At 35.7% G+C, this 27,816-nt stretch overlaps 1 protein-coding gene across 6 annotated transcripts in view; it reads left to right on the top strand.

Moving 5' to 3' along the window:
* LOC125666195 (vasoactive intestinal polypeptide receptor-like) overlaps positions 1-27,816 on the top strand; it is a 71,218-nt gene that overhangs the window by 7,650 nt on the left and 35,752 nt on the right. For 4 of the 6 annotated variants that reach the window (XM_056151462.1, XM_056151460.1, XM_048899311.2 and 1 more), the window contains exon 2: positions 10,034-10,514. In XM_056151462.1, coding sequence (XP_056007437.1) covers positions 10,431-10,514 — 84 coding nt within the window. In that variant the 5' untranslated portion in view covers positions 10,034-10,430. Of the gene's footprint in view, positions 1-9,812; positions 9,949-10,033; positions 10,515-27,816 lie in introns of all 6 variants that reach the window. The other 2 variants (XM_056151461.1, XM_048899310.2) reach the window with 1 other exon arrangement.

Genomic DNA, 27,816 nt, shown 5'->3' with positions numbered 1-27,816 from the left:
TCAAAACCTCATTATCATCCTATAATAAATAATATCAAAACCCCATTATCATCCTATAATAAATAATATCAAAACCCCATTATCATCCTATAATAAATGATATCAAAACCCCATTATCATCCTATAATAAATGATATCAAAACCCCATTATCATCCTATAATAAATAATATCAAAACCCCATTATCATCCTATAATAAATATCAAAACCCCATTATCATCCTATAATAAATAATATCAAAACCCCATTATCATCCTATAATAAATAATATCAAAACCCCATTATCATCCTATAATAAATAATATCAAAACCCCATTATCATCCTATAATAAATATCAAAACACCATTATCATCCTATAATAAATAATATCAAAACCCCATTATCATCCTATAATAAATAATATCAAAAACCCATTATCATCCTATAATAAATGATATCAAAACCCCATTATCATCCTATAATAAATATCAAAACCCCATTATCATCCTATAATAAATAATATCAAAACCCCATTATCATCCTATAATAAATAATATCAAAACCCCATTATCATCCTATAATAAATGATATCAAAACCCCATTATCATCCTATAATAAATAATATCAAAACCCCATTATCATCCTATAATAAATAATATCAAAACCTCATTATCATCCTATAATAAATGATATCAAAACCCCATTATCATCCTATAATAAATGATATCAAAACCCCATTATCATCCTATAATAAATGATATCAAAACCCCATTATCATCCTATAATAAATAATATCAAAACCCCATTATCATCCTATAATAAATGATATCAAAACCCCATTATCATCCTATAATAAATATCAAAACCCCATTATCATCCTATAATAAATAATATTAAAACCCCATTATCATCCTATAATAAATAATATCAAAACCCCATTATCATCCTATAATAAATGATATCAAAACCCCATTATCATCCTATAATAAATGATATCAAAACCCCATTATCATCCTATAATAAATAATATCAAAACCCCATTATCATCCTATAATAAATATCAAAACCCCATTATCATCCTATAATAAATAATATCAAAACCCCATTATCATCCTATAATAAATAATATCAAAACCCCATTATCATCCTATAATAAATAATATCAAAACCCCATTATCATCCTATAATAAATATCAAAACCCCATTATCATCCTATAATAAATAATATCAAAACCCCATTATCATCCTATAATAAATAATATCAAAAACCCATTATCATCCTATAATAAATGATATCAAAACCCCATTATCATCCTATAATAAATATCAAAACCCCATTATCATCCTATAATAAATAATATCAAAACCCCATTATCATCCTATAATAAATAATATCAAAACCCCATTATCATCCTATAATAAATGATATCAAAACCCCATTATCATCCTATAATAAATAATATCAAAACCCCATTATCATCCTATAATAAATAATATCAAAACCTCATTATCATCCTATAATAAATAATATCAAAACCCCATTATCATCCTATAATAAATAATATCAAAACCCCATTATCATCCTATAATAAATGATATCAAAACCCCATTATCATCCTAAAATAAATGATATCAAAACCCCATTATCATCCTATAATAAATAATATCAAAACCTCATTATCATCCTATAATAAATAATATCAAAACCCCATTATCATCCTATAATAAATAATATCAAAACCCCATTATCATCCTATAATAAATGATATCAAAACCCCATTATCATCCTAAAATAAATGATATCAAAACCCCATTATCATCCTATAATAAATAATATCAAAACCTCATTATCATCCTATAATAAATAATATCAAAACCCCATTATCATCCTATAATAAATAATATCAAAACCCCATTATCATCCTATAATAAATGATATCAAAACCCCATTATCATCCTATAATAAATAATATCAAAACCTCATTATCATCCTATAATAAATAATATCAAAACCCCATTATCATCCTATAATAAATAATATCAAAACCCCATTATCATCCTATAATAAATGATATCAAAACCCCATTATCATCCTATAATAAATAATATCAAAACCTCATTATCATCCTATAATAAATAATATCAAAACCCCATTATCATCCTATAATAAATAATATCAAAACCCCATTATCATCCTATAATAAATGATATCAAAACCCCATTATCATCCTATAATAAATAATATCAAAACCTCATTATCATCCTATAATAAATAATATCAAAACCCCATTATCATCCTATAATAAATAATATCAAAACCCCATTATCATCCTATAATAAATGATATCAAAACCTCATTATCATCCTATAATAAATAATATCAAAACCTCATTATCATCCTATAATAAATAATATCAAAACCCCATTATCATCCTATAATAAATAATATCAAAACCCCATTATCATCCTATAATAAATGATATCAAAACCCCATTATCATCCTATAATAAATAATATCAAAACCTCATTATCATCCTATAATAAATAATATCAAAACCCCATTATCATCCTATAATAAATAATATCAAAACCCCATTATCATCCTATAATAAATGATATCAAAACCCCATTATCATCCTATAATAAATAATATCAAAACCTCATTATCATCCTATAATAAATAATATCAAAACCCCATTATCATCCAATAATATACTAACATAATATAAACCCCATTATCATCGTATAATAAATAAATACTAAGATAATATAAAACCCATTATAATCCTATAATAAATAATATTCTAATTTAATATAAACCCATTATCATCCTATAGTAAATAAAATACTAATATAATATACACCCCATTATCATCCTATAATAAATAATATACTAATATAATATACACCCCATTATCATCCTATAATAAATAATATACTAATACAATATACACCCCATTATCATCCTATAATAAATGATATACTAATTTAATATAAAACCCATTATAATCCTATAATAAATAAATACTAATATAATAGAAACCCTATTATCATCCTATAATAAATAATATACTAATGTAATGGAAGAAATCATGAATAAAATAGACCAACGACGCTTGATACTAACTTTAAAAAATGAACATGAAAACTAAATTCAAGTTTTTATACAAGTAAAATGAATACAATCTATCGTATATGAAATGTAATTTATTCTGATCATTTCTCAATTAAGTCCAAAACAATGGGAGAAAATTGTACAAGTTACATGTATGCAGGGAAGGGCAATAAATATCAACTTTTGAACATCATAGAAAATTTACAAGTCCCTTTTTTGAATGAATTTTAAATTTGTATCCATTACGACTAATCTAATCCAATAAAATATGTCAACTGAAACATTTCTTTTTTGGTTGTATCGAGTACCTTTAATATCTCATGTAGCATGATCTTTAATTAGATTAATTATCGATAGTTGCAGAAATTTTCAACACCTGTTATATACTTAAAAATAGCAGTTTTACTCCTCTGAGAAATGGCCAATTTTGTTCAATTTGAAAAATTGATCATGAATAGTTACAGATTTTAACAGTGTTCATTAAAACGTGACCTTTACACAATTTTCATAATTTGAAAAATTAATAATTGATAGTTACAGAAATTATTGTATCTGATATTTTTCTAAATAGCAGTTTTACTCTTCTGAGAAATGGCCAATTTTGATCAATTTGAAAAATTAATCGTGGATAGTTACAGATTTTAACAGCCGTATTCATTAGAACGTGACGTTTTTACTCCTTCAACAGGGACTTCACATACAAAAAAATTTTTTCTTAGAATTTCTTGTAATCAATGTAATATCAGAATTCTGTTGTTTAGAATTAAAAATGAGTTTTATATGATTCCCATCCTTTGATGTGATTGCTTGTTGGTTGATTGTATATTGTTTAACGTCCCTCTCGGGTACTTAGGATCTATTCTAACCCGAAACCCCGCGGAATTCCTTTGATGTGAGTTTATATAACCAGTTAAAGAACACATTAGCCCATTTCGGCTGTTCATGAATTTCGATATAAGAATTAAGATCTACAAACTTGGACAAATAGATAAATATAGATAAGATCAGAGCCTGAATACGCGTGCTGATTGCTTTCTCTACAGCCATTTATCGCGCGAGGTGGTGAATAACTGTCTTGAAGAAAAGATTAAAATTGCATGAAGATGTAATAAGCCATCATCACGAATTTCATTTTCAACAAAATAGAATCTCAGACCCGGGGGACGATTTCAGTAAACACCGCTTTTAATACATTCGTAACATAATCTAAATTTCCAATCACGTATCATATTGGATCGAGCTGTTGACAAACCGTTTCCAATCCTAAAATATTTATTTGGCTTTAGGTACGTGTCCTGGCTGTAACAATTTCCGTTGCAGTTTAATTATATATTACAGAGCGGCGCGTTCGATATCTCAGATTCCCCAGTAATTTGCCCTTAATTTATAAAGCTAAATCTTCATTAATTTTATCGCCTTCGTCCGACTTTCCCATAAGGCGCGTTCGATTTGATAAGGCTTGTATGCGCAGGCACGTCACACACGATAAGACCTCTATCACGCCGCTTATGTAATGTATCCAGTTTTAGCTCACCCAAACTCAAAAGTTCATTAATATCCCTTTGTCGTGTGTCCTGCATCTCTCTGATATTTTATACATGTATGTGTTTGTCTGATACGTTTATCATGTTTCGGAGGGGGGGGGGGGTCTGTTCTGTCTGTCCGTCTGTCTGTTGATACAAAAAATGTGTCCACAAGACTGATAGTTGTAATTTAGAATGTTTGATAAATGCTATTTGTAGCAATCCCCATCATGAAGTACGTCCCAAGCCTTTGTTTACCTTCGATGTGAATTCTTTTAAGGAGGTATGCTACACCAGAGAAATTTGATGTAGATGAAAAGTGGAGGATCTGTACAACAATATTTTGAAGTTGAAATGTTTTTCAAATTTACTTTAATTATTTTGTCAAAAAATACAGTTTTAGTAGAAGATAATCTGAAATTTTTTTAAAAACCCTGCTGGGCTCGAACTTGCGATCTACAGTTCAGCAGTCGGTATGCTACCTACTAAGCTACTCGTCTAGGCATTTAAATTGAAAAGGAAACGTCAAATATTACTGATATTGATTTGTTCCCTCCATGTTTTGAAAGGAAGTCAGCCATTATGAGTACCTCCTTATGAGTACCTCCTTAAACAGTTCAGGAAAAATCATGTTTTATGAAAATTAGTAGCCCATCCAGAGAGACACTGTTACCGTTATTAGTCCCCAGTTACTAATAAATATGAATATTAATTACCAATAACTGTATATTAACACAATAAATCTATAGTTTATTACAAATCCATACGTGCGATATATCTACGGGGGAATTGCGCCGATATCGGCGGTCCCTTTGAACAACGCTTGTCAATAATTTAAATTGGTTGATTTGCACGTGGTGTAGGTTTGTCAGTTTGCACGTGTATAGGTTTGATAATTTGCTCGTATAATCTGTCAACAGGCAGATCTAAATGAAGTCCTGTACTCATTAATCCCCCCTCTCCCGTCTCCAATTAAACGAGCTTGTATCTTCTATAGGATCTCCGTGTAGCTTCCATTATAGAGATCTTTCCTCTGTATCTATTCATTTTTTGCTTTTAATTCTATTTATTATTATTATTATTTTGGTGAATTGGTGACTTTTTTGAATTGATTTGAAATCTGACACTACACGCAGCGAAAGAAGTCGTCTCGCCAGTCGCCCCGGAGTCCGAGAAACGAACGGCGATTGAGTTAAATCTGGCTGCAGTATTAATGTATGGTACAGCAAAAATTCAGCACACATAATCTCCTAACCGAAATAAAGACTTATGGATTATAAAGAAGATCGCCTGCCCGGCTTCATCCGTAATTAACATCCTCGATACGCGCTAATTTGCTGGATGGAGGACATGTTTAGCAGATTTATACCAGAGGACTATAGATCGCGCTGCGTAATGGCTGTAGTACCAGCGTTCTATCGGGCTCCATCCTCAGTCTGTCAGCGGATTGATCTATGAGTAAAAGGGACTATTTCTCTGGTTATTGGTGATCTATTAAGATAGGACGTATCTGTGTCCTATAAATATTCCATTCAATTGTCATTAACACGTAGTTCATTTGCTCATATTCTACCAGTAATGGCGAGTCAATCTTTGTAGAAATAGAGAATTATGGAGATCTATCGCTGAACTGCCACGTCTCTGGGGAACATATATTTAAAATTGAAGTGGGATTTCTTTTATATGTCCCATACAAATAAGATATGAATTTCATTTTTAGAAATAGATTAGGTTATGAACTGCGAAATTTCTCAATGAGCGTTAGCGCTTCACGAGGCGCTGTAGTTCATACCGCCGTGTATTTATACCGGAGTGAAGCGTTCATACCGCCGTGTATTAATACCGGAGTGAAGCGTTCATACCGCCGTGTATTAATACCGGAGTGAAGCGTTCATACCGCCGTGTATTTATACCGGAGTGAAGCGTTCATACCGCCGTGTATTAATACCGGAGTGAAGCGTTCATACCGCCGTGTATTTATACCGGAGTGAAGCGTTCATACCGCCGTGTATTTATACCGGAGTGAAGCGTTCATAGCGCCGTGTATTTATACCGGAGTGAAGCGTTCATACCGCCGTGTATTTATACCGGAGTGAAGCGTTCATACCGCCGTGTATTTATACCGGAGTGAAGCGTTCATACCGCCGTGTATTTATACCGGAGTGAAGCGTTCATACCGCCGTGTATTTATACCGGAGTGAAGCGTTCATAGCGCCGTGTATTTATACCGGAGTGAAGCGTTCATAGCGCCGTGTATTTATACCGGAGTGAAGCGTTCATAGCGCCGTGTATTTATACCGGAGTGAAGCGTTCATACCGCCGTGTATTTATACCGGAGTGAAGCGTTCATACCACCGTGTATTTATACCGGAGTGAAGCGTTCATACCGCCGTGTATTTATACCGGTGTGAAGCGTTCATACCGCCGTGTATTAATACCGGAGTGAAGCGTTCATACCGCCGTGTATTTATGCCGGAGTGAAGCGTTCATACTGCCGTGTTTTTATACCGGTGTGAAGCGTTCATACCGCCGTGTTTTAATGCCGGAGTGAAGCGTTCATACCGCCGTGTTTTTATACCGGAGTGAAGCGTTCATACCGCCGTGTTTTTATGCCGGAGTGAAGCGTTCATACCGCCGTGTATTTATGCCGGAGTGAAGCGTTCATACCGCCGTGTATTTATACCGGAGTGAAGCGTTCATACCACCGTGTATTTATACCGGAGTGAAGCGTTCATACCGCCGTGTTTTAATTTTTTTAAGTACCGTGACTAGTTGTACGTGTATGTTAGGAGATTTTAATCATCGTGACTAGTTATACATATACGCTAGGAGACTTGGCGTTAATTTATTCGTTTTCGTTGACACACCCCTCAGTGAATTCTATATCTATGTGTACTGAGCTAGGTTGATTTTAAGGTGCCTCATTTATCACGAGTTTTCAAATTCGCATAATTATAGACAATTAAATATTTAATACGAATCATAGATCGGTGTATGTCTTTATTCCATTCAGTTTGACAAGTCGCTTCAAATTCAAAATTAATACACAGATATAAATTCGCATTCCAAGTGCATTTAAAAGATATTCTCAAATGCAAAAGATAATGAATTTAGCAAAAGATTAAGGCTTAAAGAACGTGAGAGAACACGGGGACATTTTTGCCTTGTTTAGGAGGTTAAGACTACGGTCATTGTGAGAGAACACGGGGACATTTTTCCCTGTTTAGGAGGTTAAGACTGCGGTCATTGTGAGAGAACACGGGGACATTTTTGTCCTGTTTAGAAGGCTAGGACTACGGTCATTTTGAGGTCACTTCATTGTCGAGTAATATTCTAAACGGATTTGGATAAAATATGATATAACACAAAACAGTGTCAGGAGAGTTATTTCAAATTCACAGAGGACTTCTTGAAAGAAAAAAAAAACCAGGCATGTAATACCCGGCACTCTCTACAGAACGGAGGGTAATAAAGCACCCATGACATGTAAGCACTGGGAGGTGTTAATGTCATGTTAATAACAACATCTACATCAGTTTAGAATAAAAATTTGCTAGTCTTTAACATAAAATAACTAATTAATGTTGTATCTTTGATACAAAACATATTTCTCAACGTACATAAACTTTCTCTCTCTCTCTCTCTCTCTCTCTCTCTCTGCCTTTTTGCCCCCCCCCCCCTCTCTCTCTCTCTCTCTCTCTCTCTCTCTCTCTCTCTCTCTCTCTCTCTCTCTCTCTCTCTAACTAAACAGCTCCCCGCTCTTTTTTCACTATATTGATTACTGCAAATAACATTTTACGGAGACAGTTCTTCGCACGTCATAATTTTCTATCAACGAAGGAATTTTTTTTATAACTAATAAAACTTCTATAACAAGGACTCGCTTACGCAGAAAACGATCGGTTCATGAAGCTTTATCACTGAAAAAGATTAGTTTACGCATGCGCACTTTTACTGTTTTATGGATATTGAATGGAAGGTGTGATGTATTGTGTCTCTTTGATAATTAATACATTATGTTCGGAGAGATTGATGCACGAATTGATCATTAAAGAAAGCGCTATTGAACTATTCCTGACTTTACGTGTCAAACGTATTCACAGTTTAGATTTTGTCATAATTGTGAAACCATGTCCAAAACGATCGCAAGGAACTTATGTTACTGACAAGATAATCCTAGAAAAGCACCGAATACAACAAGGCTACCAGAAACAAGGTAATCCTAGAGAGGTACCGAATACAACACGACTACCAGAAACTCTTGCTACTGACAAGATACGAATAGAATACAGGCACAAGGAACTGATGTTACTGACAAGATAACCCTAGAGAGGCGCCGAATACGTCTATCATGAACTCATGTTACTGACAAGATAATCCTGGAGAGGCTCCGAATTTAATACGTCTACGATGAACTCATGTTACTGACAAGATAATCCTATAGAGACGCCGAATACAATAAATCTACCATGATATGTTAGTGACAAGATAAATAAAAAAATAAATGTTTATTTGGTATATACATACATACATACATACATACATACATGCATACATAATTTACTTTGAAAGCTCGATAGCTTATTTCTGATGGAGTCCTTTGATGCACGGATGCGCTAGGGGATCATTTCTGTGGGTACCCGGAGGAAACCCACGTGTCCGAGCGGGCGACTGCCATACCCTATCGCATGTAACCAGTGCCGATCACGGGGATCAAACTCGGGTCGCGGCGGTGGGAAGCGAGAGCGCTACCTCTGTGTTACCCGGGCACAAATAATCCTAGAAGAGCTATAAAAAAGATGAAATAGGACACACAATCACATATTGAAGTTGAGACAAAAATGACCCGTGTAAATATACAGTTTAGTTCACCTGCCTTTACATCTCGCAAATCAATACGTGGTAAATACTATTCATAATTACTACAGCATATATTGAAAATAATAATCAGCATGTCGTCAGTACTATTGTGAATATCACGTGATATAATCAGCATGTCAGTACTATTGTGAATATCACGTGATATAATCACTATGTCGTCAGTACTATTGTGAATATCACATGATATAATCAGCGTGTCGTCAGTATCACGTGATATAATCACTATGTCGTCAGTACTATTGTGAATATCACGTGATGATAATATGTCATTATTACAGTGTATGTCACATGATAATACTATGTTGTTATTACAGTACCGCTGCGAGGAAGAAAAAGTAAAATGGAATAAGATAATGTACTACAGTTGTTGATTTTTTCTCTCTGGAAAAGAATGCCGTGTTATCGTAATGAATGTGTTCATTAAAGAGGAAATGGAAACACCGCCATTGTGTAATTTTATTCTGACATAATTTCTAATATGAATAATGATTATATAATCACGTGACTTCTATGATATCTTTTCTTTAATTTACAGCGTGATTCTTATATCGGAACAAAGAGAGACGTAATTACAAACGGCACAACGTTCTGTATTGCTGCGCAACGTGATCTGATAGTAATTTGGAAACCAATATATGGGACTTGGAACATCCCGAAAAAATAGTTGTCGTGTTTCATCCCGCTGCGAGGCTGCGAGTATTGAGTGACAGCTGTAGGATATTGGATTTCTTCAGTTTTTGGGAATCGAGACAGAAAAGAGAGTCCTTAATTAGCTTACAGAACGGACAGTTATATAATATAAACCACTCTTCAGTCAGCGGAGGTACATTTAGTATCGAATGTAGTTAGTTCTCCAAGATAATAATCAAATAGTGAAAGGAAATTTTTACACAATTGTGATTTCCGTGATGATGGAACTAACCCCCTAAATAATGGAAGGAGGGAAATTAAAGCCCCGGATTACAGCCGTGTTCCTAGTCACCTCCCTTGTTTTGTTGGACCAGTGCCATTGCGAAGTGAGTATCCTCTGTTTGCTTTTCTTACTTTTAGCTAAATCACTTTAGCTACGTTTATGAGAGATTTAGCCGCTTATCATACTTTTAGCTAGGTTACTTTTAGTTAAATTTATGAAATAATCAGTCCCTTATTTTCTTTTAGCTAAGTTTATGAGATATCCAACCCCTAACTTACTTTTAGCCAAGTCTGTATTAGCTAAGTCTGTATTATGTAAGTCTGTATTATGTAATTATTTAAGTCTGTATTATGTAAGTCTGTATTAGCTAAGTCTGTAAGTATTATGTAATTATGTATTATGTAAGTCTGTATTAGCTAAGTCTGTAAGTATTATGTAATTATGTATTATTTAAGTCTGTATTATGTAAGTCTGTATTAGCTAAGTCTCTAATAGCTAAGTCTCTATTAGCTATGTCTGTATGGGTAAGTCTCTAATAGCTATGTCTGTATTAGCTAAGTCTCTATTAGCTATGTCTGTATTAGCTAAGTCTCTAATAGCTATGTCTGTATTAGCTAAGTCTCTATTAGCTATGTCTGTATTAGCTAAGTCTCTAATAGCTATGTCTGTATTAGCTAAGTCTCTATTAGCTATGTCTGTATTAGCTATGTCTGTATGGGTAAGTCTCTAATAGCTGAGTTTATTACTCAGTTACAAGATATTTACGAGTCCCGTGAAATGTGGACTTTCATTGGACAGAGCCAGAAATACTACATTGACAGTTCAGCCAATCGTCAGAGTTTTTTCTGATGGTTGTCTTCATCCTCTACGTCCGCTCACTTCTGTCTGCTCGGATAGCAGTGTATTCCTCTCTCATTACATGTCGATGACATGTAGCTCCGTCTATTCACATAAAAGAAGAACGTGGTCTTGGATCTAGCACAACTACACGGTGCTGGGACTCATGAAACACGGCCAATGCGATATCATAATGGCTGAACTTCCGCGTAAAGAGCCGAAATACATTGACGAAAATCCAGTTTGTTCTCTTTGAATATACATGTACATATAGGAAAAAGCTAGTATTCATCGCCCTATTAACGAATTTCTCTTGTAGTCGTATTAGAAAGTGTTAGCAATTTAACTTTTTTTTTCATGAAGGTTAGTTTTGTTTATGCATGTTGCGTTTTTCTGTTTAATCATTAATTTACAGATAAAAATACTATTCAGTAAAATGCGATATACTAATTCTTATTAGGGGGATGCCAGTGTCATTCTTGTCTGAGTTGTACTTAATCAGAATCAGCCTGGTAATATCTGACCACAGATTGACCTGATTAAGATGGGCGGAGGGTTCACGGCGGGTATGGCTGGTCAACAGGGGATGCCTGATTCCCCTAGCCACCAGTTCCTATCTCTGGAGTGTCCTGGGGTCAGTGTTTGCCCTGTTGATAATTTTCATTTTATAAAACTGTTTGGTCATTCTTAACACATTAATTTATACTAAGGATTACTACGTTTAGCTAATCAACATATAGAGTTCACGACAGGTGTGACCGATCAACAGGGAATGCTTACTCCTCCCAGGCACCTGATCCCACCTCTGCTACGTCCAGAGATCTGTACAGCCTTTGTGTTAAATTTGCATTCTTTATAAAAGTTATGAGATTGATCACTATTCGTTATCTTCACCTGTTCATGAGATTGATTAAGCTAATTGATAATCTTAAGGAGGTTACGATTCATAACAATAAACTAAATATCTTAAGGAGGGCGAGATTGATAACACTAAACTAAATATCTTAAGGAGGACGAGATTGATAACACTAAACTAAATATCTTAAGGAGGATGCGATTCATAACAATAAACTAAATATCTTAAGGAGGACGAGATTGATAACACTAAACTAAATATCTTAAGGAGGGCGAGATTGATAACACTAAACTAAATATCTTAAGGAGGGCGAGATTGATAACACTAAACTAAATATCTTAAGGAAGGTGTGATTGATAACGTTAAACTAAATATTTTAAGGAGAGCGAGATTGATAACACTAAACTAAATAACTTAAGGAGAGCGAGATTAATAACACTAAACTAAATATATTAAGGAGGATGCGATAGTCTGTGAAGCCCACAGCGCAAATTTGTTAAACATTTGTTTTGCATGGATTCGAATAATCCGAAATCTCGTTTGGAGAAATATATTAATTGCATAAAGTTTTAGCCACACAGACATTGCAATGAGACAAATAAACCATTTTGTGGCATATACATGTATCATACACATATATGTTTTATGGCCGTTATAACGATCTAATTTACAAATACAACCTGTTATTGGGTAAAATACTGTCTGACATCTTTACTACCAATTGAGGTCCCTCTTCATATACTAATTCTAACTACGGATTACTCTGTTTACCCGATCGAGATATAGGTCTCACGACGGGTGTGACCCGTCGACCTGGGATCCTTACTACTCCTAGGCACCTGATCTCATCTCTAGTATAACCAGGGGTCCTTGTTTGACCTACTCTTAGCATACAGTGAATTTACTCAATTCATTTCCGTGAATTTTATGATACTATATTTCAAATAAATCTGAAACCAAGTCCCCGTGGAAACAACAATCTGAGTCCCGATAAAGATGACCTCTGGAATTTTTTTTCTCAAGCTGTGAATACTGTGGTACAATTACCCCTTCATACTTCAAGGTATCACACCGGTAATTGTCCATTCAAAATGAACTTAGTCAATTGTAGTTCCATATATTTAAAGAAATATTTTTTCCTTGCGCGATTTTTCTCATTTCCTCTTCTTCTTTTCTCTTAATTTTTGTACCCCTGATTAGGAAATTTTGTGTAATTTGTAGAAATAACCAAGTGTATACAAAGGAACTATTTGCTGTTGGTAGCTGAGGCTACTTCCTGAGGTGCACTCCGGCTGTTTACACACATGTGAAAAACACGTGGATTTGAGGGTAGTCTTGTTTGCGGGTAATTTATTTTCGAAAATGCCGCGTAGGGTGTTGTTTTTCTGGTGTCGGCAGACGAGATAGGTAACATAGAACGTGTCTGACTACGTTATTCGGCATCAATTTTGTAAACTGATTTTTAATGATTTTTTCCCCTCTATAGTAATATATAGTGAAAATAATTACCGGTGTGATACCTTTAACCCTTATCATCGGGCTCGAGGTTCGACATAACCTGATTAAACACGCCAAGACGTACACACGTTGTGCCAGACTCCTCTCCGGCCTTGTTTGTCTCGTGTATCTTAATCCAGGTTTGTAAACTCTTGACGATCGTAGTGATTTACTCGTCTCACGACAATACCTCTACCCACGAATATTTCACCATACGATAATGAATACATTATATTTTATTTCACAGTATTCACAAAAAAGAATAATTTTTATTTTCAACATGACATAAAAGATGATATCAAAGCGAATCTGGTGACTTTAGAATTGTTAATACAGCATCAACCAACAACATGTACCCTGACGTCATGTGACAACATGTACTGTGACGTCACGTTGATTTTATGGTATGTTATGGTTATGAAAATTAGTTTTTGACACTGAACAATTTTATAATTTCCCGTCACCTCTCCTTTATAGCAATGCAATACACGAGTGAAAGTAATGCATGAATTATTTTCCCGTAGAATGGAATGTTCTAGAAATCTACGACAAAATATTCATCTGTTATTTGTAAACTTTTCCCCAGATAATGGAGCGCCAGTTTGGCAAGACATTTCTTTCTGTCACTTCCGTGTGCTAGAAATATGACAAATATACATCACTTCCGTGTGCTAGAAATATGATAAATATACATCACTTCCGTGTACTAGAAATATGACAAATATACGTCACTTCCGTGTACTAGAAATATGACAAATATACGTCACTTCCGTGTACTAGAAATGTGACAAACATACATCACTTCCGTGTACTAGAAATATAACAAATATACGTCACTTCCGTGTGCTAGAAATATGACAAATATACGTCATGCTATGAAGGACATCTAAAAATGCACCTTGAAAGAAAATCTGCAAGAAAAATATCGGAATATCGAACAAGGCATTAATTTATCATCTACACGAGGTCATAATTATGGTTACAATTGAGATTAACAGTAACCGGCGTAGGATTGAGAATCTTTCGCAAGGAACTTTTTAAAATTCTTCAAAGTGCACTGTTGTCGATATAAGGTCTAAATAAGGTCCCACCATATGGAATCCTTTGTTTTATTTCAGCATTACGTCAATACTTTGCATCAAAATAACTTAAGAATCTAAAACGCTACAAGAATTGATTACACCCTTCACGTGTAATTGAGTTTACAAATAACAATGGTTTTAGCAATGACACGAGTCATCGGTGTCAGTCATTGGAAACCAATACCCTTGTTTCTATCTCATAGCTTACACCACGGCTTCCATCAAGGACATTCTAAGGTCATGCCCTATCAATCATTGGGAGAACGTTCCATGCAGCTTCGAATTTTCTCTCCGAATTTACACGTTTGGAGACGGTATAATTTCGATGTTGATTACAACAAATGCAGGATCTCATACAGATCGGGAATTCAGACCAGAAAATTTTTCCTGCCCATGCGTGAATAAGGAAGTTTTCGAATTAATAATCTAGCATTTTATGGCAATCAGTATGGGTTTTTCGCTTGAATAGAATCTTTTATTTTTCTCATTTGGAGAATTTAACTTAAGAGTCTTTTAAGGCATCCAATATCTGCATGGAAATTCTTCGGGAGAGAACTTAATCCATACCGGGTATTATAGAAATCGATTTCTAGAATCCGGATAAGTTCATACAAGTGTTTGATTTAAACGTTTGACAGCTTAGGGTTTTACACTTTTCTGCATTGTCTCCCTTTCTTTATATACCATTTTGTTTATGACAAGACTCTTGATAGCAATGAAAACCGATATGACTCGTGATAAGGGGTGGATCTTGCATATAACAACAATGACCCGTCATAAGGGGCGGATCTTGTATATAACAACAATGACCCGTCATAAGGGGCGGATCTTGTATATAACAACAATGACTCGTCATAAGGGGCGGATCTTGTATATAACAAAAACTCGTCATAAGGGGCGGATCTTGTATATAACAACAATGACCCGTCATAAGGGGCGGATCTTGTATATAACAACAATGACCCGTCATAAGGGGCGGATCTTGTATATAACAACAATGACTCGTCATAAGGGGCGGATCTTGTATATAACAACAATGACTCGTCATAAGGGGCGGATCTCGTATATAACAACAATGACCCGTCATAAGGGGCGGATCTTGTATATAACAACAATGACCCGTCATAAGGGGCGGATCTTGTATATAACAACAATGACCCGTCATAAGGGGCGGATCTTGTATATAACAACAAAGACTCGTCATAAGGGGCGGATCTTGTATATAACAAAAACTCGTCATAAGGGGCGGATCTTGTATATAACAACAATGACTCGTCATAAGGAGCGGGTCATGTACGTTGGACATTGTATATCATTTGTTCCCGAGTTCAGTGTTACATATCATGATGTGTATAAAATTGTGTAAAGATTAAGGTTAAATATTATTTGTGTTAATAATTACCAAAACATTGTGTAAATGTTAAAGTTAAATGTTATTTGTGTCAACTTAACACCCCAAATAATTACCAAAACATTGTACTAAACGTTAAAGTTAAATGTTATTTGTGTCAACTTAACACCCTCAAATAATTACCAAAACATTGTACTAAACGTTAAAGTTAAATGTTATTTGTGTCACCTTAACACCCCAAATAATTACCAAAAACATTGTACTAACACCAAACAAAATTTATCTGTTAAGAATAACAGTACATGTATGTTATTTGTTTGAAAAGGCAGCACCATTCTCTGCTTTAGAGCCATTAATTATCACAATTTCTTAGTAAGGTGATATCCACGCTCATCCATGTTCTTGTCTTTCCTTAAACATTGGATGTGTGTTATAATGGAGCCTGATCAATCACGTGATACTGTTGAATCTCTTTGTTTTAATCAGAAATGCTGGGTTCGTTTGTGGGGATGCAGCGATGTTTTATTGCAGGTTAAGTTAACGAAATCAATCTTCCATGGGAAAGCTAATTAACGTAAAAGCTAGGGAATGCCACTTAACATTTCAAACAGATCGGGCTCGTGTGTCATTTAATTTAGTCTGCTGGCTAGAGTTGCGTTTTGGGAAAAGAGGCACTGTAGATCGCGGTGTCTTGTAAAGTTACGACTAATAAAAGGACAAGAGACACAGATCTATATCTCTGTCGTTTCTATTAGCTCTTGGAGTGCACTTTTCAGATATTGGTTGGCGCGCACTAAGTCTTGTCCTCAATACATGTCCTAAAATCCTGGGAGAGCCAAAGGTTTGTATTGATGGGAAATGCTTCGATTTGGCAGTCTTTGATCTTTATGTTTCTATTCCATGTTTCACAACCCACACAGACTTCACACCCATGTTACATAACGTGAAGTATCTCCACGGAGACACCTGGCCATGTAGTAAAATACCCGTTTATAGCAGACTTTCGTCGAACGTTTTCGGATGGATTTCTTATTTCACCTACCCAGGCGAGATGTTCTGGATTCTCCAATCACAAGATAAACTGGTTCCCTATTACCGTGTAGGACTAGCAAAACACGGAGAATATTGAGCTCAATAAACTTGACATATAGGGAAACAGTAGTTATAAAGATATAGCCTATGGTTTGATAAACGAACCGTGGTTTATACCAATGAAATCCTTGGTAACAAACCAAAATGAATACTTCCTCGAAAAAGAAAAAGAAAGTATACACATGTACAATACACATGGAAAGTGTGCAACACAAATGAAAAAAAATTACAATACAAATGAAATTTAAAATTAAAAAAATATATCCAATACAATGATTTGTTTACAATACAATCAAAAATTATACAATACTAATGAAAAATATCAAAATATTGCAAACGTTTGACATAAAATATAAATTCGTGTTACTTGCTGTTTGTGACGACAGCTAGAGTTATAAATGTTTTGATGACGAACTATGACGTGTCTTGCTGTAAAATTGTTTAAGGTATTTCCACCCTCCTGTGACGTCATAAGATTTTGTATATCCAATGATTAAAGAAGATTTATGCATGACAGGAACATGAATTTTGTTGGAGTCTATTTTTCAATAGTTAATGTAAAAGATCTTATCAATCATATACTATTTCAAATGAATAACAACTTGCATGTTTCAAAATATTGAATCTAAGGGCAATAACTCTGTTGTCGTTAAATTATTTATCAAGTCTGTTATGCCATAGATCATGTCCTTTATTTTTCACAAACATTTTGTATATTTTTTAATGAAAGAGTTTCATGAAATTGTTGTGAATGCAATTATATCGTTATAACCAGTTTTTGTGAAATTTTGATAATGATGTTTAAGGAAAATTGCAATTTTCTCACGTTGATAAAAGGTATATTGTGCTAATTGATAATTTTTTTTTATTAATACCGCAACATACTTATTTTATCATTGTTATGAAGATATTTTATTTCAAGAATCAACAATCAACTATAAGATTGAACCTATAATTCTAGGGGATGGAATTACCTTAAATTTACTTTTAAATCTAATTCTGAAATGTAAAATCGGATGTACATGTAGCTGAAAGCGAGCCCTGTAATGAAGACTAGATAATCTATGTAAGCAATTGTCTTCTACTGAGGGCCGGCGCTTCCTTGTGGAAAACAAATTTAATACATAATAAATACCCTCGCGAAAGATTCGCTGTTCATCTGTTGTCGACCTGCCGGGCCGTTACATCCGTATATTGCCCGATAATACAATGTATTAGTGTCGTATTCAGAGTTATAATTGATTTATGCATGAATAAAACAGCGCGCATTAGATCTTTATTGGGGAACTTAACCGCTCTTCACGCCTGAGTGACCCCAGCAAATTTGAACATATGTTGTGTGTCCGGGTCGATACGGAGAAATAGTTCTATTGCTATACAATGTGTTGTATGAAATACATAGAAATGCTGTCGATATTTGATGTATGGGATCTTGTAACGGCGCTAATCCATTTGTCGCCGTTTGCGTACTCCAGCACCTGTTGACTATTAACACGTGCGTGGATTGTTTAGCTCGTTTGTTTATTTATTTCCACGTGCGTGGACTATTTAGCTCGCCTGTTTGTATATTAAACACGTGCGTGGACTGTTTAGCTCGTCTTTTTTACCTATTTACACGTGCGTGAATTGTTTGGCTAGTTTGTTTATCTATTAACACGTGTGTGGACTATTTAACTTGCCTGTTTGACCATTAACACGTGCGTGAATTGTTTGGCTAGTTTGTTTATCTATTAACACGTGTGTGGACTATTTAACTCGCCTGTTTGACTATTAACACGTGCGTGGATTGTTTAGCTCGCCCATTTGTCTATTAACACGTGCATGAACTGTTTATCTCTTCTGTTTATTTATTCACACGTGAACTGTTTAGCTCTCCTGTTTGTAATTTACACGTGCGTGGACTTAATAAACAACGCATATGGTGTATAAGCCCATGCTGTACATTAGTATGGCAATTTAAAGATCAGGTGTGACCGGTCAACAGGGGATGCTTACTCCTCCTAGGCACCTGACCCCACGCCTGGTGTGTCCAGGGGCCCATGTTTACCCACCTCTTAATTTTGTATTCCTTATATGAGTTATGAGATTGGTCACTGTTCGTTATCTTCGCCTTTATATTATTAACGTCTTGCAGGGGCTGTAAACACAGAAAATTAAGTCCATTTTACTTAGACGGAGATTTGACCTACATATGTATGATGAACTATCATCCTGTCCAGTAAATGTTTACGATTTTTGACTGACATTTGATCTCTGCAGGGGCGGATCCAGTAAGTACTCAAGTTTGTTTCCTTTCCGGTCAATGTTTGAAAATGGGAGAAAAAATGGCCACTTTTGTTAAAAATGTTCAATGAAGGAATGGATTCCCCGTAGTTCCCCGTAATGCCCGCTCCCTCTAGATCCGCCTCTATGATGAAGGACTGTTGTACTGTCGTGTTTATGTTTAATCCTCGACTGATGGTTGATCTATAATGGATTATCGGCTGGGCAATCACTCGGGGGGGGGGGGGGGGGGGGGGGTCCATGACTTGTAGTACCACATGGGTATTGTAGAAATAAACACCTGTTGTGGAGTCAGTGGCGGATTTAAATGGGGCGCTGGGAGAACATGTATACCTTAAAATTTGTGTCATTTTATTATAATTTCATCTCATTAAAAACATAAAATAGTAAAAATTATTACACAGTAAACATATTTCAAGCTTCATAAAATCTAAGAAAAACTCCAGGAGTTCAGACGTCCCTGGGAGTTGTTTATTTGAGTGCGTTATGACATATTTCATTTCTTGGCGTTTACCCGCTGGCTGTGAACAGATGTAACTTTTTACAATAATAGGGAGAATTTCTCGGATCGTAAACACGTTGTGCACAAGACAAGGTGTATTAATATGTATAATTCATTCGTGCTCTCCGCTTTAGCATTTCATAAACTAGTCTCAGTTTTGTCCCTGTCCTTTTCACGCCCCGTGATTTGCGACTTCATCTTACCCAGATAGACCACACCGGTACTACAGTCAGACACCGGTACTACAGCCAGATATCGGTACTACAACCAGATACCGGTACTACAGCCAGATACCGGTACTACAACCAGATATCGGTACTACAGCCAGATATCTAGAATAAAAACTCTTCCGTTGGTTTTGTGACATAATCTTAAATTCGTTACTGACATCATGATAAACGTTAATATTATTCTAAGAAGAAACAGTCGATTTATAATCAGAGGGTGTTCTACGGCGACAAAACGGGCGGGCGGACAACCACGCCCAAACCGTGCCCATCAACAGATATCAACCCGCGCCCAAACCGTGCCGTACCCATCAACAGATATCAACTCGTGACCAAACCGTGCCGTACCCATCAACAGATATCAACTCGTGCCCAAACCGTGCCGTACCCATCAACATATATTAACCCGCGCCCAAACCGTGCTGTACCCATCAACAGATATTAACCCGCACCCAAACCGTGCTGTACCCATCAACAGATATCAACCCGCGCCCAGTCAATATTAAAATATATGAAATCAGTTAATGCATGTAGTGAGGCAGTATGAAACAATATCATTTAAGATAAATCTTTATTGATCATCTATGATATTCTTTTACAACAAGTGGTACAAAGCAACTGCCAGTTAACTAAATCCTGCAACATGTCTTCTACTTTTTAAAAAAAACTTGTAGTGTGCAAAACGAAAACAGATGATTGTACTAAAAAAAGAACTTGATAGTGAAATGTCCAAAATCTAATACAAAACAGAAAAAAGCAGTGGTGAACTTGTGACCTTCAACTTTCTTGTACATTGCAAGAGTTTCGTAATGCATGCAAACAAAATTTTGGATACATTTGTATGTCACTTCCACAATGAAAATATGAACCATCATCATCTCCCAACATGGCCGCGTCAAACCTAAGACGTTAAAATTGGTAGTGATTGCTCTTTGGCATTTAGAAGTGAGAATCACGGGTATACATGTCGGATATGACTTTAAAATAGGAGGCCCCATGTCGTGACAGGCGTTGACACATGCACGACAATGACAATATCTTTATTCTTTGAAACTGAATTATATACAGTGTAGAGAAATAAACAAAATGTACATAACACAGATGTACATGTAAGCCGTGGGTAAAGGTACAGTTTAGAAGAGAGAGAGAGAGAGAGAGAGAGAGAGAGAGAGAGAGAGAGAGAGAGAGAGAGAGAGAGAGAGAGAGAGAGAGAGAGAGAGAGAGAGTTGGTTACTTTCCAAATATAACAACCTTTGTTTTGCTATTGTTCACCTTAAGATGCCAGGTTTTACAATAATCATTGAAAACATTAAATTGATACTGAAAATCAGACAGAAGTATAGCGTCTGCATATGAAAGTACAAATAATCTAATGAATACATTGAGTTCTTCTTTAACTATTTTAAATACATATATGTAAATGAAAGTCCTTGGACATTATTTGCTTGTATATATTCTTCTAGGTCATTAAGATACAGTGCGAATAAAAATGGTGACAAGTTTTCCCCTTGTCTTACGCCACTACAGCATGGGGAAAATCACGGAATACTCCATTTGTACACACCCTTGATTTGATACTATCATACATATTCATTATAACTTTAAAGCATTTACCATCAATGTTATTCAAAAGGATTTTGTTCCAGAGACCAATGCGCCATATAGAGTCTAATGCGCCATACAGAGTCTAATGCTTTCTCAAAATCAACGAAAGCACAGTGCATTTTTCTTTTGAAGCACTTAGACATTTCTGAATGAGTGTACAATGAAAAAAATATGATCAGTAGTTATACCCGCACTTTCTAAAGAAAGTTCTGGTATATTGTTTTTATCCCGGTCCGTCCGTCCGTCCGTCCATCCGTCTGTCCGTCCGTCCGTCCGTCCGTCCGTCTGTCCCGGTTGTTGTCACTAAAACTGTGTCCACATTTACAGCGCAATCCAAATGATATTCTAGGAGCTGAATAGCAAAGTCCTGTAGATGTGCAATAAGGTTTCAGAATGTTCATATTGGCCCCAGGGGGCAAATAGGGCCTGAAAAATGACATTTTCTAACATAAAGCTTGTCACTTAAACTCCATCTACATCTGTAGGAGCAGTCACATGATATTCTAGGAGCTGAATAGTAATGTCCTGTAGATGTGCAATAAGGTTTCGGAATTTTCATATTGGCCCCAGGGGGCAAATAAGGGCCGAAAAATGACGTTTTCTATCACAAAGCTTGTCACTTTAACTCCATCTACATCTTTAGGAATAGTCACATGATATTCTAGGATTGTTGACCTTGAATGACCTTGAAAGTGGGTCAAGGTCAAAGGTCAAGATCACTTTCTCCTCCACAAATTCGTAGGTGGTTGACCTTTAAAAATGGGGTCAAGGTCAAAAGTCAAGGTCACTCTTCAAGATGTGGGTCTCCACAAGCGACGCAACATTGAGTATGTACGTCATTCCAAAGGAAGTCTATATCCCCTTCCTTCACGGGATTCAGCATGATAGCTGTCTGCACCAAGTACTTGCGAGACACAGATAGATGACTGACACTCTACGCATAACTTGGAAAACAGTCTCCATGGGAAAGCCCTGTCAATGTCAGGGAGGACTGCATAAACCAACCAAGTGCCAATTTACATATCTGCCCAATGTTCAACAGTAGGACATTGGTACTGATCTTTAAGCAATACACAAAACTGACACTCTACACAAACTGATAACAGCCCCTCCCCTCCCCCTCCCCCCCCCCCCCCCCCCCCCCCAAAGAAAATTAAAAATTAAAACAAATACACATACATGATACACAGAAATAGTTAAACATGTACATTTCACCTTCTGTAATATTGTAAACCAATAAATGAATAAAAAATAATTCAAAAAAAAGAGAAAAGAAATGATAAATAAAATAAATGAACAAGCCAGACTTGCCTGATCAGGAATGATGCAATATCCTCGGTTCAGACTCTATACTCAGGAAACAATTTCTTTGTGCCTTTGCTCAGCCTCTCAAATCCAAGTGAACTCACTGAAATGACATCCACGTCCACACATGTACACAAATCATCCAACGAGGAAATGCACAGCTTCCCCTCCTGTCGTCCGTTTACTGCATCCTCAAAAGTGAAAGTAGAAATCCCCGCCAACCAACTTTCTCACATGTCACTGTTTCGGATCCTATAAAAAGCCACTTTATCAATGTACAATGATCACCATCATGCATTCAAACACAAATAAACAACATTGATATCATTCAAACTCCATTATTTCTTCTCTTTATATCATCTAGTATTCAACCCTGGTCACATTACCTTCGTAAATATTTTGCTCACAAAAACGTCAGCTGGGTCAAATGATCATAGTTATATTTAGAGAGGGGAAAAGTGGAATATGACGATGTCTGATCATCAACTTTTATCATATTTGTTTGAGAATGTAATTCACTAAAAATTAAACTTGTCGTAAAAATTACACACTGAAGTAACTACGACGAGTTGCAGAAAACCTGGATTTTCAAGTTACTGCCGGATTCTATCTCTTGTGAAGTATATCTTGTACAGAAGCGGATGTAGGAATTTTTGAAGTGGAAGGGGGGGGGGGGTCCAGCACTTGATCGTTTAGATACTTTTCATAACGTCTATCCGCTATCTATTTCTGATATTGCAAAGAAATGAGAGAGAGAGAGAGAGAGAGAGAGAGAGAGAGAGAGAGAGAGAGAGAGAGAGAGAGAGGTTACTCCCAGTAGGCTGGGGGCGGCCTAGGCCCCCAGAAGCTGTAGGGTAAATGGTGCAACTCCTGCATTCTGTCCTGCATTCTGAACATTTCCTGGCACTTCCTTTTCACTTTGAAATTGTCTACTTCTTAAACAAAATTTTTTATGTTACATATACAAATGTACTTTTTAAGAATTCTTTTTAAAAGTGATACTTGCATCTGACGAAAATATCGTAAATATATTATCAGTGTGTTGCCTTATATATCCTAGAGTTGAATGATAATTATAATAGTGTTGATAAATTTGAATGAAGCAGTTAGTAATACATATACATGTAAATATCTACCGTTCATATCATTTGGACTCAAAGTCTCGTTAAAATTGAATATTTCTTAAACTTTTTGGTTCTCCAAAGGTGAGGGGGGGGGGGGGTCCAGACGCCCTGGACCCCCCCCCCCCCTTCTGGATCCGCCCATGTCTTATGTGTTGTTTCTGCTAGGAACTTTCATTTGCGATTACAGTCACTTGCCCTTTAAAACCATCCCAATGCGAAGTAATATGAGCCCCGTCGGTTTTATTGACAACGCAATTTCTTTCTTTTGAAATGGGAAAGAAGTTCGAGTATTGACTCTCTCTCTCTCTCTCTCTCTCTCTCTCTCTCTCTCTCTCTCTCTCTCTCTCTCTGGTAGGCAGTCGAAACGGTATGTAGTGAAAATGTAAGTTTAAACGATGAATTCAGTCATGTTTTGAAGATTTGGTATATCGAGGTTTGGCTTTAAGTACGTACTTTGTTTTAATAGCGTTAGGCCTAATTGTCAAATTACTGAGTCAACTTCTTCATCCCCTTTTGGAACTGAGAATGCAATGACGTAGCCAAATCACACTGTGGCTTCTTTGCTAGTTAAACATTATAGGATTCAGCGATATAAAAAAGGGGGGGTCCAGGAATCCAAAAAAAGAAGGAAAAAAAATGAATCGATAAAAATAAATTTACGTGTATCACCCAGTGCTAGTTCATATTTTATTCAACTTGTACATTAAAAATAATTGCCTACAAATATTAGCAGTATCATATTTAAACAACAACAACAACAACACTACAAAGATGTCCGACAGAAAGGGGGGGGGGTGCCAATCCCCGGATTCCCCTCTGGATCCGGCATTTGGACAGAGAGTACATTTAAAGGCAAACACTTACGTGCGGGTATTACTGTCTCATGACAGCATCTAGTTGAATATTGCTAACGAAAACCAGCTTGATTTTCTATGATTAGTTGGACATTATTAGAATAGATACTACGTTTTTCGTTAAAGAACCATTTACGTAAGCACCAAGCTCGGGTTTGTATAGGTGTGATATTTACGTAAGCGCAAAGCTCGGATTTGTATAGGTGTGATATTTACGTAAGCACCAAGCTCGGGTTTGTATAGGTGTGATATTTATGTAAGCACCAAGCTCGGGTTTGCATAGGTGTGATATTTACGTAAGCGCCAAGCTCGGGTTTGTATAGGTGTGATATTTACGTAAGCACCAAGCTCGGGTTTGTATAGGAGTGATATTTGCGTAAGCGCAAAGCTCGGGTTTGTATAGGTGTGATATTTACGTAAGCGCCAAGCTCGGGTTTGTATAGGTGTGATATTTACGTAAGCACCAAGCTCGGGTTTGTCTAGGTGTGATATTTACGTAAGCGCCAAGCTCGGGTTTGTATAGGGGTGATATTTACGTAAGCGCCAAGCTCGGGTTTGTATAGGTGTGATATTTACGTAAGCACCAAGCTCGGGTTTGTCTAGGGGTGATATTTACGTAAGCGCCAAGCTCGGGTTTGTATAGGTGTGATATTTACGTAAGCACCAAGCTCGGGTTTGTATAGGTTTGATATTTAGACTGCCGCTGGCGACTCTCAATATGAGTGAAAAAAAAATCCTTGACGCGACGTAAATCAAACACTCAAACTTCTGCTGTGACATATTTACAATTTCTTCAAAGTTTATAAATGGATGATATGAATGTATGATATGAATGGATGATATGAATGTATGATATGAATGTATGATATGAATGTATGATATGAATGTATGATATGAATGTATGATGTAAATGGATGATATGAATGGATGATAAGAATGGATGATAAGAATGGATGATATGAATGGATGATATGAATGTATGATATGAATGGATGATATGAATGTATGATATGAATGGATGATATGAATGGATGATATGAATGGATGATATGAATGGATGATATGAATGTATGATATGAATGGATGATATGAATGTATGATATGAATGTATGATATGAATGGATGATAAGAATGTATGATATGAATGGATGATATGAATGGATGATATGAATGTATGATGTAAATGGATGATATGAATGTATGATATGAATGTATGATGTAAATGGATGATATGAATGGATGATATGAATGAATGATATAAATGTATGATATGAATGTATGATATGAATGTATGATATGAATGGATGATATGAATGGATGATATGAATGGATGATATGAATGGATGATATGAATGGATGATATGAATGTATGATGTGAATGTATGATATGAATGGATGATATGAATGTATGATATGAATGGATGATATGAATGTATGATATGAATGGATGATATGAATGTATGATATGAATGTATGATATGAATGGATGATATGAATGGATGATATGAATGTATGATGTGAATGGATGATATGAATGGATGATATGAATGGATGATGTGAATGGATGATATGAAATGTTGAGATGAGTCTTTAGATTTTCTGAGGAAACTGTGATAAATCAAAACTCTCTATAAAATTGAAATAGTCTTCAGCCTGTTTATTTACAGCTTTATGTGATATCTGATTCATCGCAGACAATCTGATTCATCACAGACAATCTGATTCATCACAGACAATCTGATTCATCACAGACAATCTGATTCATCACAGACAATCTGATTCATCACAGACAATCTGATTCATCACAGACAATCTGAAATAAGTTCAGCTTTTATCTGATTCATCACAGACAATCTGATTCATCACAGACAATCTGATTCATCACAGACAATCTGTTCATCACAGACAATCTGATTCATCACAGACAATCTGATTCATCACAGACAATCTGATTCATCACAGACAATCTGATTCATCACAGACAATCTGATTCATCACAGACAATCTGATTCATCACAGACAATCTGATTCATCACAGACAATCTGATTCACGACAGACAATCTGAAATAAGTTCAGCTTTTATCTGATTCATCGCAGACAATCTGAAATAAGTTCAGCTTTTATCTGATTCATCGCAGACAATCTGAAATAAGTTCAGCTTTTATCTGATTCATCGCAGACAATCTGAAATAAGTTCAGCTTTTATCTGATTCATCGCAGACAATCTGAAATAAGTTCAGCTTTTATCTGATTCATCGCAGACAATCTGAAATAAGTTCAGCTTTTCTAAATGTACTTCAGGGGTGGGGTTGATTACAAAGGTCAATAAATTATAACATTAAGGTTAAACAGCACAGTGGATTTGTTTGTTTTTTTGTTTTAAATAAATCAATGAAAGTTCATCGACGATGTCATCAATGTACAGGACTAACCATTTACTTTTGCGTTCAGAGTGATGTTTTCTGTTTAATTTTTGTTTTCCCTCTAAACTAAATTATTTGATACTTTTCTGATTTATTGCTACATCTGTTTCACATGGGCTAATCGAATGTCGCGATATCACGTGATGTTCAGACGAGACTACCACATCACATGAGGTTTTATACGTGAGGACAAATTCGCTCCAAGTAAACAAGTTGAGGTTTTAGCTTATGGTTTTTAACTCGTTTTCAAACCAGTTCTATCCAGCCTTACTGTAATACAGCTGTTGTATGTGAGATGGTTTGGTGGTTGCCCGCTCGGACACGTGGTCGGTAGGGGTTGTACATGTGACAGGGTATGATAGTTGC

Source organism: Ostrea edulis, chromosome 10, assembly GCF_947568905.1.
Source record: "Ostrea edulis chromosome 10, xbOstEdul1.1, whole genome shotgun sequence".
In the NCBI taxonomy this organism is placed as follows: domain Eukaryota; kingdom Metazoa; phylum Mollusca; class Bivalvia; order Ostreida; family Ostreidae; genus Ostrea; species Ostrea edulis.
The sequence above is the reverse complement of the archived record's forward strand: the minus strand, read 5'-3'. Positions and strand labels throughout refer to the sequence as shown.